Raw genomic sequence first — 14756 nt, 5'->3', positions numbered from 1 at the left:
CCTCCTTTATTTTTTACCCCCATTGAGGTGGAGGCAGTATCATTTGTGTAGTGACATTAAAACAAACTCCTATGGCATTTTTTTCCTCCTTCTCCTCCTTGATTATTATTATTATTGTTTTTTAATTAAAAGGGAATGCCACTGGTGTGATGTCGTTTGCACCACAGGATAACAGGACTGTTGTGTGAATCTCATTGTGTTTGCCAAATGGTCCACCAGTCATTTCAGAACAAACAAATGGATGGTGGCTGTAAGTCTGCAAACACTGGTGACATTTAGCCGTGTTTATGTTCCTTTCTTTTTGCTGCATATTTTTGGCTCAAAAAGCTACTATCTGAATCTGCAGAGCTTCCTAAGCTGGAGCAAAGTCTATATAGCTTTAATTCGGGGAACTGAGTCCTTGGATTCCATCACACCTTCCACCTAGTAATCAATCAAGGTTATGGCAGAGGAGGGAGCACTAGTCAGTGCCCAAGCACTTTCAGTTTTTAAACATCATGCTTTGAAGAGGAGGAGGGCAGGTGTTGTTAGAGCCAGCATCTTACTCCATGAGGGAATGCTGATTCTCAGCCTAAGCCAGCTTTCCTACACCCATCAGAAAAGAGATTTCCTTAGCTCTCTGATAGGGTTGCTTGTCCTTTCTTTCTGTAACTGGCTATTTTTTGTTTTTCTAGTCTTTGCCAATTACAAATGATGATTTGAATCGAGAGCCCTCTAGATAAATGCTGAGTCTTAGCTGCTGAAAGATACTATTTTTTTCGCCCAGACACTATTTGTGAAGCCCAGGTTTCATAAAAACAGTAATTATCTGTTATTACTTGGATCTGATAGACAAGTACCTCTATATCTAATTGCCAACCTGCTCTAATAATTCAGCCCATTCTTGCTTTAGCCAGATATTGAAGGACCAAATTTAAATATTGCTTTATCATCTCTTACATTAAACAATTAGAAATTGTGACGTTAGCCTAGCTCTCAAATGTATCTAGTCAGGAATTATTTCAGGATTGTTTAATAAATCTGCCCATTTTCTTGCAGGTAAGTGACCCCCAGTTCTATTCGGTATATCTGGAGTTGCTATTGCCCTCCCATTCTCCTCGATGATACCTGCAGCTTGTTAATTATGTAAAGCCAAGAGAAGAATGTATACACATATGTGTGTTTAATAAATAATGACTATTGGCACAGGTATGTGTATACACAAGGCACACCAACCTACAATATCTATAACAAATAACCACGGATGGCTAAAAATACTGGCCCATATGTTCATCTATTAGTCATGGATTTTGAAAGCTTAGTCACTCAAATTTGAGGGAAAATTCTCAGTAAAATTTAGGTCCCCAGGGACAAATGCTTGTGAAATGGAGCACCCTCCCCCCTTGCCATTTACATGTCCGTTCACCTGTGGGAAAACCTGGCATTGGATTAAATACACACATGTGCATAAACACAAACACACACATACACACACTCCAAATGGCATTGTGTTGCCTCAGTCATGCACTTAACAAAATATGTGCACAACAGGTGTGCTCATGTGCGCGTGTATGTGGGTGTTGCTTGTATATTCACCACAGGCCTCTAAAGATTTGGCCCCAAGATTTTTTTTTTTTTTTTTTTTTTTTTTTTTTTTTTTTTTTTTGCTGCTGCTGCTTGAGTGTCTAATTGTCCTGTATTTTGTAACTCTTTAGAAGAATACAGAAAAGTGCAGTCTTTATCTTTCTTCATATTCTTTAAGCAGTAATATTACTAGTTTAATATTGTGTCAGGTCCTAATATGAACCAGGAGGAGATGACAGTAGAATTCAGTGAACAGCACCTTGACATCCACAATTTTAAAAAATGGTGATTGAAGCGAACTGTGTAAACTTGTACTGGGTTATCGTGTGCTTTGGAATAGAGTATTGTTGAAGTAATTAGAAAATATATTAAGGTTTTCCTGGTAATGAAGGCATGTAAGTTATAATAATTGTAGCTTTCTGAATAAGTGTCAAAATATATCTTTAAATGTGCTGTACGTGGAGTTACAAGTTAGGTCACCTATGAATGGAATGTAAAACAATACAAAAACTGCTTCAATAACTTATCTTGGTATTGCTAATAAAAAAAGCTGTGAAACATTAGTGTAGTTTGGAGTCATTATGTTAATCCATTTCACAACCGACCCTCCCTCCCTGCCCCCCTTCGTCTTTCCTGAAATCCTTCTGTTGGAAGCCTCGAAAGGACCTTTGGCCAATGATTTTTTATAATAGTCCCCAAACCAAGAAACCTATGATGCAACTGGTTGCATTTTTCCATTTTTCTATAGACACATCCCTATAGCTAACTGCTCGTGAAAATGTGACTATGGAGTGTTCTGATTTGAGAGGATTTTGTATAGTACTCAGTGGGAGTGTGTGTATGAGTACATGTATATGAGTGCATGTATGCATGTGTGCATGTGTACATATGAATGTGTGGGTTCAACTTTCTCTCTGTGCCTTTCAGGGATGTAACATGAGCCATCTTTACCATACAGGCTCATGTGAAAAACCTACACTGGAAAATATGGTGCACGTAGGCACCGAGAAAGCAGGACCTTCCCAACATTCCTACTAGAAGTTGCCTTTAAAAAGACAGAACCATAAGTAGCAATTTTGGCTCCTAGGGGGCAGGACAAGCAGAAAAAAAAATCACACACTAGAACCAACTTTTACTTCAAATTTATTACAGGGGAGGGGAAAGATCCTGTTACATAAGACTGTTGGGAGGGAGTTATGGATGCAGAATCACCAGCTTCCATTGGACAAGGACCCCAGGATACCCCTAAGACTGCTGTTTGCCCCCCACAAGGCTTTCAGGAAATGAATGACTAGGAGTTCACTTGGGATTTGACCACTGGTTATAGGAAGGGTACCATCTGGTAGTTTCTTATTTAAATTAATTATTTTTGCTAACTCAGATCTGCAGATCAGTTATTTATATTGCTGAATGGTTGTGAGTACTGTGAGTATACCCTCTGAGTGCCCCGAATCACAGCTCTGTTTGGCCCACCAGAGTTACATCTTTGGGCAAAGGTATTTGTACAACAAAAATCGTGGGGGGGGGAGGGGAGGAAGTTCTTATGATCTTAAAATTTGGCATGACAAGATTGTTAAACCCAATGAACGGGGGCTTAGGAATCATATTGTGCCCATATTAGTGAAAATGAGATTTGGCCTATCACCCTAAAAATTTGGGGAGATAATTTTTACTATGAGCCATATTACAGGATCAACTATCTTAATTGCATTTCTCTTGCTTCTTAACTTGGAGAAAACAGTAGGGGATTCCTGTTCTTTCTCTCTCTTGGCCTTTATTTCAGAATCTACCTCTTGCCAGACAAGAGCTGCTTCTGAGAGAAAGTACCCATACTTGTACTGTGGAGATTTTAAGTATTGAGGCTACTCCTTCCTGTGCCCCTAAATACCTACTACATAGTTTGCAGAGTACAGAAGGGGAACAGAAACATAGTGGAATCTATTTCCCAGTGACAAATTTCTATTAAAATTGTCAGTTTGAATAACCTGTCAGTACTTTTTATTAATTCCACCTAAACTCCATGAGTCAGGGCCTGACATTTCAGTGTTCTGTGTCACACTGGGAAAAAGCTGTAGTTCAGGCATGGAACAATTACATTGCTGTTGACTAGTTGAAAAATCCCCCATGGTACTTAAGATAAAACTGTTACACTGATCCAGACCTCAAAGACATAAATATTGGATTGCATGATCCCTTTCCCACCTTCCATCCCCTGATTAGGGATAAATTTTACAAGAATTGAGCCATATTGGGCACCAGCAGCCATTTTCTTCAAAGTATGTATTTTTAAATCTGAGATAAAAAAGCATGTTATGCAAGCCTAAGTATCAGGAGAAGAAAATACCCCCTTCAGCATGCTGTGGAAAGTGTGAATGAGCTAAACGTTTCCATGAAGGATAAAGTCATAGCCATCTTAACAGCATGACCCAGGTTCATAATATTATATCCCAAATCTCAATTAGAAAATTGCACTGGCTTCACTGGGGTGGGGGTGAGCTGTGTCAGCACTTACCTGAGGACTCCATTCTAGTTCTCCAAGGACTTCTCCTCACGGGAGACACTGGTTCTCATTTATATTTACAAACACTCGGGTGATTATATACACATGAGAAAAGAGAGGAAAGGTGCTGATTAGGAAGAGTATCCAGGTGAAGTTTTTTAATTCTTTGCTTTCTTCTTATGTTGAAAATCACCGATACAGTCAAGTTAAGACAATAAGCATTTATTAAGTATCAACAATGTGCCAGGCATGCTGCTAAGCACAAAGAACACAAAGACAAAAGACAGACCCTGCTTTCAAGGAGCTCACAGTTTAATAGGGAAGACAAAATGTAGTTATGTCCAAACAAGAGATAGATAGGTAAGCTGATGGGGGGGGGGAACAGAGAGAGGGACAGGCAGACAGATACAGACAGAGAGAGAGACACAGAGACAGGCAGACAGAGACAGAGAGAGATGGAGGAAGGGAAAGGGAGAAGAGGGAGAGGGAGAAAAAGAAAGAGGAAGGGAGAGAGGGAGAAACAGAGAGATAAACAGGGACAGAGAGAGAGAAAAAACATTAGGGAAGGGGGAGGAAAAAGGGGGGAGAGAAAGTGAGAGAGAAGGAAGGAGGGAGGGAGAGAATAAAAGGGAGCGAGAAAAATAGAGAGGGGAAGGGACGGAAAGAGAGAAAGAGAGAGAGAGAGAGAGAGAGAGAGTTCCTAATAGGATAGATACATAAATAGAACGAAGGATAAGTACAAATATATATGTATATTGCATTTAAATTCTATAAGACGAGTCAAATAGGGCACCAACAGCTATCCTCTTCAAAATACATATCTTTTATCTTCAATAATAAACTAGTGAGTGCTAAATCGGAAATAATCACAAAGGAAGACACAGCAATTAAATGGACTTGGAAAAGCTTCTTGTGGAAGCTGGTAGTTTAACTGAGACTTGAAGGAAGCCAGGAGGTAGAGATGAGAAAGGATAGTGTGAGAGTTAGAAGCAAGGGAAAAGCCAGGACCCGGGAAAGGCAGTATCTTATATCAGGAGCAACAAGGAGACTAGCAGCCCTGAGTCACAGAGTAGGGGAAGGAGAATGAGCAGAAAAAGAGGGAATGGGGAGGAGGAGACCAGTTGTGAAGGGCTTTCCACAGCAGACAGACAGTGCAGCAGACCCACACACCTTCCGCTGATTCCACCAGGCTGAGGAGCTCAGAAGCCCCAGTTTTAATGCAGAAGTGCACCTCGGAGACGCCACCCAGTCCCTCTCCCTGCCAGCAGAACGGTGCTGCCGTGATCCTGAGGGGAGGGATGACAGGGGAGGGGCTCCACGGCCCTCCCAGCGCCATGCATGGCTTCCTCCTCCACTTCTGGGGGGCGGGAAGCATCGGGGAGAAGAAACAGAAGTCATTTTCACTGGGCCCTCCAGAGGCCCGGTTTAAGCCCTGACAAATTGCTTTCATGTTCCCCTGCTCCTGCTTGGACACTTTCCTGATCATTTAGCTCAGCCCCAAAGCGCAGATTTTCACACTCCCATTGACCTTTGGTGCCATTACAAGACTTGCCTATAACTCGAAGGAGACCAGGATAGGTCCCAGTGAGGGCTACTTGCTTACGAGGGGAAGGACAACCTCCATCATGTTCTGTGTGAAATAAGTTAAAGGAAACACCCAGTAGGAAAAAAATCGTTTTTCCACCCATTCATTTTGACAGACAGAAAGTCTCTCCAGAGCCATAAGGAGTTGTCTGAGCTATTCTCTCTCCCTTTTTCAATCCCTCTAATAACATCTCCAAGCCAGGAAATTCAGGAAATGCTCAGAATGCGGAAATACAATGGAGTCATTCTCCGGAGGCAACTTCTCAAACTTAGATGAGACTATAGTGGATTCTCATCTTCCTAATTTTATGGAACCATCACCACCTCTCTCCACACTTTTCCCTCCCTCTGCACCCTGCTCCCTAACTTCTTAGACTTCCTTACGTACATACACATACCCTGGGAAACCAATTCCCTTCTCAGCAGGTGGGCTTCCTAGGAAGGTTTCTGTCTGCAATATGAAAAAGAGGCATTTTTTCACTCTCAATGGAATTGACTTCATTTTGGTTACATGGCATGGAAAAAGGAAAATTATCCCCTTTAGTCTGCATTCCCTATCCTGCTCCCAACTCCCCATCATCCCTGCCCTCCATTGATCAAATGGCAACGGACCACCCATGTTACTTTTATAGATGAACATCCATTGTGCCCACTAGAGAATCCTTCCCTATGGAAGCTCCACCCTGGGTACCGTGGCTGCCTCTTTTATAGTGTTTGCAAGCAGAGATTGTCCCCTGGTTTAAGCCTTGATGAACCACCACATTTTCTTGTTCCATTGCTCATGGTTGAGTGAGATCTCAACCGAAGCGGAGAAAAGATCCATGTTGTAGAACGGAGAGAAGTCTCGGGGAGGAGGTGTCTGTGGCTTATAAGAAAAGTCAAGAAATGTGGGGCATTGCACTCTGGAGCTAATGGTAAGAGAGGCTTCTTTCAAACCATTTATTCATTTAACTGTGTTGGGAAATATTTCTGCTTTGATGAAATTTAGGTTGTTTCAGGAGGAAAAGATGGAGAGTAAATGCTGATGATACCAAACTTTGGGAAATGATTATTGCTCATGCATAGTCACTTCTTTTCAAGGAAATTCCCCAATGATTAAATTATACCTTGAAATATGCAGCCGTGCATTGGCAATCATGCCTCTGTTGCATAGAAAAAATGCTATGCATTTTTGAGGTGGAAGTAGGAAATTCAGCTATTTCGTCACCAAAAAGAATGCTCATCCACATATCCAAAAGATGTCTACATTAATGAATGATTTGGCTTTCACATTATTTGTGAAGTTGTCTGAATATATGCACCTAATGGTGTCTCCCAATTCCTAAGTTATGTAGATATCGAATTTTATTTTTCTACATCTGTCTTTGTCAAATGATTAGGGTCTGCTCATGGTTATCCACAATAATGGAGAAATGCAATGGAGTGGATAATCCAAAATCATGATTAATACTCAAAATTATCTATCATTGGCTTTGGAATGCATTATTTAATTCCTCACCAGCAAACCTCCCCACCCCAAAGATTTACTCTCCTATTTATGTTAGGTTTAGTTGTACATTAAAATTAGTTGGTTTTATTGTTTCCTTTCTTTTGTTTTTGGGTCATGCAATAAGCTGACAATAGAAGCTGACCCTCAAATCAGGGGGCAGCCAGTATGGGATATAACTTTGAGTAGATAGTGGAATTGGTAGGTAGATAATTGGAGGCTAATAACTTCATAGGATTAGGTATTTCTGGTCACCTGAGGAATTTATCTTCTGTTAAACAATCATAGTCACTTTGGAAGGTGGGTTAATTCTTTTAGGTCACTTTGTATAGCCATTAGAGTAAAAAATTATTTAGTGGCAATCCATTGGTCATAGTTTTACTCTTTCCTCATTCTACAATATAGTATCTCCTTCCTATTACTATTTCACCAACACTAGGATATATATCCCAATATCACTCATTGTAAATACTGAAAAATATATTAACTGACCCAGATGTTTAGGAAGTAGAGGAAAAAAATCAGATGGCATCTCAAGATCTTTTCAATCTCTAGACTCTTGGGACTCCATGAAGAAATCACCCCCACTGATTGTAGAATATAGGATCAGAGTTAATTTTTCTTAGGATGCTAGATTTAGGGTAGTTAGTTTAGGACAGTATTATTTTTTGTCCAGTGAAAATTGAATACTTGCTGTATGATTAATAAAACTAAGTCAACATTATAAGAACAGAGATAAGATTTTTTTTACTTTATTCATCCTTTTTTTTTTCCTTACTGAATGTCCACATTCCTCTTTTGCTCATAAACCATTTCCTACCATTCTCCCTCCCCCACAAAACAAACGATATTTGCATTCTTTTAAAGTCAAAACAATCAGTCAATTCAGTCAATTGTCATATCAGTAGGGAAAAAATCAATGAACCTGTGTTATTATATAGGAAAAAATGTATTATTTGACTGAATTATTCCCTTTTTAACCAGTTATGTTCACAGCCTGAATTAGAAAATAGTTTTCTCTGTTAAATTTACTAAATTCCCAGGTTTGCAGAGAATACAATGATCATGTTCACTAAAGATTCCCAAGCATTTTTCAGGCATCAAACACCTTTTGGGATCTCAGTCAGATGTTTTACTTCTCAGGCTTTCACTTTTCTTTCTTTAAGAATTGTGACAAAAATCCAGGGTAATCTTAGAGTTCATGAATCCATATCAAGCCACATGAAAACATTTTAAAATCTTTCTTTCTCTCAATATTTATGCCCTTTATTTTCTTTATCCTCCATCTATCCTCATAATTTTTTTCCAGGCCATATTCGCTACCATCTGAAGTTACTCCCCAACCAGCAGTCTCTCCTCATGATTTCCAGTTCAAGATGTGTGTGCCTAAAGGCCCTGAATTTATTTCTGGTGTGAGTTTATGTGTGTATCTGTGTGTGTGTATGTGTATTTCTGTAGTCATATTCCTAAGTGCAGCTGTCTCAGTGGCTCCAGCTATAAAATGGGATAACAAGAAACGAGAGAGTGAAATAAATATTAATATAAAATCAGAAGATGAGCATTATCTACATTTTGATCATTCTAAAAATGTTTGCCATTGTTTTAGAATAAGACAGTTAATTGTATGACATCCCAATTCTTCCTAAGACCTCACCAACATAGTATAAAATTTTTATAATGTCTTTTATAAATGTGATTCTCCAGCTCTCTCAAAATAGACTTAGTAGTTGACTGGCCTGTTTCTTAGTTGTTCCTCTGTCTAATGATTTCCTCTTAAAGAACACAGGGTTCATGGAAATCACTACAAGAACCAGTCACTGAAAGATTATTCATTGATAATCTTATGCCTTTATATCCAAATAGTGTTATGAAGAAATATGATTGGAAACACTGTGCATCAAGTTATCATTGTTAAAGTTTGGTTCAAATGTCTCCCCTTATCCATCTCCTTCCCCACACTCTTCCTCTTTTTTCTTCTTTCCTTTCATCTCCTCTTTCTTTCTCTTTTCTTTCTTTTCCTTTTTTCCTCATTTTTTTTTCTGTTTTCCTCTGTATTTTTTCCAAAGCAATATCATTATTGAAGGTTTGGTATTCATGGCAGCACACTAAATAAGAATCTTATATTCTAGTACCTTTTCAGATACAGGAGATGTAATCCTGAAGCCCTAGTGGACTATAAATCAGAGTCTATTATATATATTGTTATATAGTCAATTGTATATCAGTATAAGATGGGAGCATGCTACAGGAACTCCATGATACATCATTTTTTCAAAGTAAAGAATCTTTTTATCATATATACATAAAGAGAATAATCACCCCTTAAGTTAGGCATTCTTAAGTTTTTTTTTTTTTCCTGTGGTCACCTTTTGGTAGTGTAGGGAAAAGCCTAAGGATCTGGTCTCTGAATAATGTTTTTAAATGCATAAAATAAAGCACATAATATTATAAAGCAAATTGATTACATAGGAATACAAATTAAAATATTAAATAAAAAAGTCCATAAAACCCAATTTAAGAACTCTTCTTAATTTCTTTGTTTTGGACATGTGTTGCTTATTTGTTTTCTTCTCTTTTTTTTCATATATTGGATTTGCTTAAGGTAAGGGCACATGTGCAAACCTTATTTTTAGCCTTTTTTTTTTTTTTTTTTTTTTTTGATAAGAAGAAAAACAGTAAGAGCCCTGAAGTGCAGCAAGTCTATTTGGAAGGCTTTGGGGGTGATGAAACAAATAGTATCCTACCTTTTTAAAACAGTTGTTGATTGGGATGCAGGTGTCAGGCAGGATAAGTGGTGCTGAAAGATCCTTAGGTCTGTCTCCTTATCAAGTGGTCTTTTCATGGTAGAAATGGAAATTCCCACTAGAGTTTATTCTGCTCATTTTTACATCCCTTGTGGGTTTTACCTTCAAATTCCCTCCCCAACTCAATTTTTTTTTACTTTGAAACAAATTGACATTCAACCTGACAGTAAGACCATGGTTGCCACAGAGCTGCTGAGACAAGTAATGGGGAGGCAAGATTGCCTAGTCTCTGTGGGCAGACACAATGTAATGCATTCACCATAGCACAATCCTTGTGTTGGGGAACTCCATGATAACTGACAATCTTATCCCACTTTTGACTCTACAGGATCCCTGTTTTCTTCAACTCAGGGAATGGTCTCACTGTTCAAGGGCAGCCAGGTTGGGATACTGAGTGTCAAGAAATTGAAAAAAGAGAGGAAGAGGGTATGGGGGTTGAAAAGGAAATTAGAGAGAAAGAGAGAGAAAGGAAAAGAAAAAAAGAATGAGAAAAGATATTACAGAAGAAAAAGAAGAGAGAAAAAAGAATATTAAAGGAGAATATTTATCTGAGAACCACAGAGGAAGACTGAAGAAAAATGGATAAAGTTATGAGAGAGAATATAGCCAGAGAAAGGAAGACTGAAGAAAAATGGATAAAGTTATGAAAGAGAATATAGCCAGAGAAAGGTTCCCTAAGGACTGAGGATGGGGAATTTATTAATCTGATTTGGTCCTCTCCTAGTAAAAATGAATGTGTGTTGGTGGGGTGGGGTGTGTTTGTGTGTGTGAAGAGAACCAGAGTGACTACAGTTAGCAAAGTGATCCTGGACTGGGGGCAGGAGAATAGTGAGGGATGGGTAAGGATGAATGAAACTAAAGCATCAACACCAGCAGGAGTAGCCAAGGTCTGGTGTCTCCAATAGAAACATCCTCCCCCTCTGCTCCTCTACCATTTGTTTCAGGGGGGAAATGCTGCAGCTTAATCAGAATTATTTACAAGATAATGGTCCATTGTTTGCACTAAGACAGATGTTGTCTGTGGGAACTTTGTGTTTTATGCTTTATTCGCTCTTCTGCCTTTGCTGGGTGCAGATGGGCTTGGAGGAATGTGAATTATTATCCCCTAAGATTGGAAATTGGGATCTCTATGGGAGAGGGTGAGCCTGACAGTGGGTGAGCCTTCTCTCATCAGAAGTGAGGAGACAGAGTCCCGAATTAATCCATACAGCTGGGGGTAAGGGGTGTTCTTGGGGAGGGCATGGTGGAGAAGGACAAATACTCAGTGTGCAGCTAGTGATGATGGAGCTGGTTTCCCTTTTCCATAAGTAATATGTCTTCCCCATTGGTGGGAGGGCTCTGCTCATCTGTCGCCCCTTATAGCACCCAGTGATTAAATGGGGTCTGGTTTCCTTAATGGGCGGGTCAGTGCAATCGTCTTGTCTGGGTGGACATGAAGGATGCCCTCTGATTAAAATGTGGTTTCTCCCACTCATTTGAGATGTCAACAGTGACCTCTCAACCCTACAAATAGCATCTGGTACTTCCCTTGGAGAAGGGAAGCCATTCAGTCCCTGGTTTTCAGCAGTAGTCATGGCCACTTAGGTTCTTTGGGTTTGACCTCTCTGGCAAATTCTCTTGAAGAGAGAAAAAGAGGAAGTGTGGGGATGGGACGAATGTCCCATCCTGTTATTAATTTTATTTCAACATAATTTCATTGACTACTTCACTAAAAAAGTATCTTGTGATCCACATCTCATTTAAAAAATAACAGTCAATTAAGACTATATTCCATTAGAATATAAGCTCCTTGTGAACAAGGATTGTTTCAAATTTTCTTCTTGATTGACAAGCTTCATTTTATCTTAAGGATATTGGAACAGCTTTTGAGGGATTTAGAGATACATTTAAAACCAGGAATATGAATCTTTAGAATAGAAGAAAGTAGCATTCTATTGTTTTAAGCAGAGGTTTTACTACCATTAACCAAACATTTATAGAAGTTGCAGTATATCTTATGTGTATGATTTGAAAATAGCTATTTTTCTTATAATTTGAATTCTAGAAATCACAGACTTAGAAGGAATTTTAAAGATTATCTAATATAACTCTTTGCAGATAGAGAAACTGAGACTCAGCAAAAAGAAGTCACTTGCCTAAGATACCTTTAATAAATACTGCTAGACTTATTTATTTGAAGAACAAAATTATGAGCCCATGAAAATGAGAACTAAACAATGCATATATGAGAGATTAAACGGAATTTTCCAATTCCGTTGTTTAGGCCAAGAATTTATCCAGAAAAAAATAGAGTAACTATTCCACTTCAAAACTATCCCCAGTGTCTCTCTCTGGAGCAGGGGTAATCAAATCACTCTTCAGATTTTTAATCTGTTGTTCATGGAAACAAATGAGAGAGGGGGTGTTTTAAAATACTCTTTTGATGATAAGTTTTAAAGTAGCATCCTGCCTTCCTAAAAAACAAAATGAAATCATGTAGAGACATATAAATAATGAAATCTCTAATGACATCTGTAGAATTTCTTGTAGTTGATGGTATTTATGAATCTTGATTCTTATTTCTAGTCAGGCTGGCCACTCTTAGTCTAAGTTTACTGCATGGCATAGGTGACCATGCTTTTTGAGCCCTAATAAGCCTCCTAGGAAGCCTTGCCATATGACAGTGCTCACAGAATTTACTCCTATAACAATTCAAAAAAAGTTACTGAAGAGTGGCCAAGGTTAAGTTGTTTCTCCACTATCTTGACTACCCATTATTTAAGAGATGTAACCTCTCACCTGAAGTATCACACCATTCCCAGGCAATAGCTTCCTCAAGGAAAAGGATCAAGCTTATAAAACAAGAGGAAATATTCTTGTCCTTAGGAAATTATCGTCCCCCTTCCTGAATTATCTGTAATTTGGGATGTATCAATAAAATCTGCTTTCTCCTTATATGTGTGTTCGAATCATGATGAGGGGGCTGCCAGTAGGACTATGGCACCACTTTAATCAAGTTGGTTCACTTGATTAAAATAAGTACCATGAGATGATCCAAGGTCATAAAGGAACTGAGCCATTCAGTTTTCTCCAAGCCCAAGAGGCACAAGAGCAGTAACAATAACAACAATAACAAACCAAAAATAGGTAAGGAATATACTTAACTTCTTGGTTCAACTCAAGAAGCAGGTGTTGAGTGGAACAAGGTGTTGTTGAGTGGAGAGAGTTCCAGCCGCAGATTTTCAGCAGGCCCCTAGCAACTTCAGCTATGCACAACCCCCAGCCAAGAAGACTGCATGGATCAGTCTATGATAATATTTATAAACTTTATTCTCCCTGTGTCAGCCTCCGACCAAAACACGGAGTCACTGGAGATTGGAAATTATGTCTTTTAAGGTCCTGAAGAGCTGTTTCACATGTGACCAATTACCTCTGTCAAGTCAGGGAGAATAAGGTCCCCGCCTCAGTGGGTGGGATCTGAACTTGGGCTTTCAGAGGTCAATAGCAGGGATTTTAGGCCTTTGAGCCTGTCACTCCCCTATAGCCAGACCTTTTCTGTTAAAACTGTTTAAATTACAAACCAGTAATAAAAGGATCATATGTGTTTCCCACTGAACAGGTTCTTTAAGGCTATTATGATAATTAAAAACATATGGTGCCTTTGCCAGTCAGAGGAAAACCACAGATGTACAAATTAGGTATTATATAAGGTTTTTTCTTCTTTTGGCCTTTTAAAAACGTCAAGCTAAAGAATTCTAAAGAGATAAAATGGCAATTTTGGAGATGGTAGGTAGCATTTTGTTTTTAGAATCATTAAATATATAAACCCTTTTCTTTAGCCTAATAGGAACAAACTGTTTCTAATATATGAAAGAGGGAAAGGAAAACATTCGTTGATGAGGACTCCAGTATTTATGGAGGAAATAAGGAAACACTTTCTTACTCCCAAGTTCTTGGAGACCATGAAACCTTTTGCATTTTTTATGATGTTTTCCTGCACAGACAAAGAGGATTATATTTATTAAATATTGAATTATATTGAAATTGGATTGATGCAGGGAAAGGAGAGGATTTCTTTACATTCAACTTTTAATTTTTTTCAAAAGGCAAAGATGCAAATATTGATTGGGATAGGAATAGTCATTTGTTTTAATTTAAAATATAAAATTGATTTTGAGAAAGTGATAAATATTGCTAATAAAAAATCTGGATGGGCTTTTTTTTAATGGTTCATTGTTGATGGTTTACTGAGACCAATGTCTAATAGGAGTAGAGATGTGCTGAACTCCCTATATTAAGGAGGATGATGACTGACTGCAAATGCTGAAGATGTGCATCAGTTTACTAAGTTCCCTGCAAAAATTGGAAGTTTAATGCTATTTGACACAAGGTAGTAATTCCTTAGAACAAATTGCAAATACATCATACTGTTTCCTTTAAGGCTTGTTCATCAACTGAACCCCTCATTTGCAGGAAGTTATTCCAGACAGCAGAAAAAAACATGGCAAAGTCCTATTAGGCAATAGATAGGGAGGCAAAGAAACAGAAAAAGAACCAAATCTTCAGGAAGGTACAGTTTAGCAAGTACTTTCATCTTGCTCATGGTACGAGAAAGTAATTCAGTCCCAGTCTTTGGTGCAAGGAAAGAACACCTCTTTTGGAAACCAGGAAATATCTCAGGATCCAATTAGCCCTATGGTATCAGCTTCCTTCTCCCTGATCCTGCCTTATCCTTAGGGTGATAGCCAAACAGGTAAAATAAAGTGAAGATGTGGGAAAAGCAAATTCAATCAAGGGACAGGAAAATTGAACTACCAGAATCCAAACAATCAAAAAGTTC

General features: G+C 38.6%; 1 protein-coding gene across 7 annotated transcripts in view; it reads left to right on the top strand.

The window, feature by feature from the left end:
• The window catches only part of ZNF536 (zinc finger protein 536), a 585974-nt gene that overhangs the window by 381555 nt on the left and 189663 nt on the right, over window positions 1-14756 (top strand). The window contains exon 7 of one of the 7 annotated variants that reach the window (XM_031954400.1): window positions 1039-2126. The exons of the other annotated variants lie outside the window; for them this stretch is intronic. Coding sequence (XP_031810260.1) covers window positions 1039-1046 — 8 coding nt within the window. The 3' untranslated portion in view covers window positions 1047-2126. Of the gene's footprint in view, window positions 1-1038; window positions 2127-14756 lie in introns of those variants that run through there. 7 annotated transcript variants of the gene reach the window in all.

The sequence above is a fragment of the Sarcophilus harrisii genome, chromosome 2, assembly GCF_902635505.1.
Source record: "Sarcophilus harrisii chromosome 2, mSarHar1.11, whole genome shotgun sequence".
Lineage (NCBI taxonomy): Eukaryota > Metazoa > Chordata > Mammalia > Dasyuromorphia > Dasyuridae > Sarcophilus > Sarcophilus harrisii.
The sequence above is the reverse complement of the archived record's forward strand: the minus strand, read 5'-3'. Positions and strand labels throughout refer to the sequence as shown.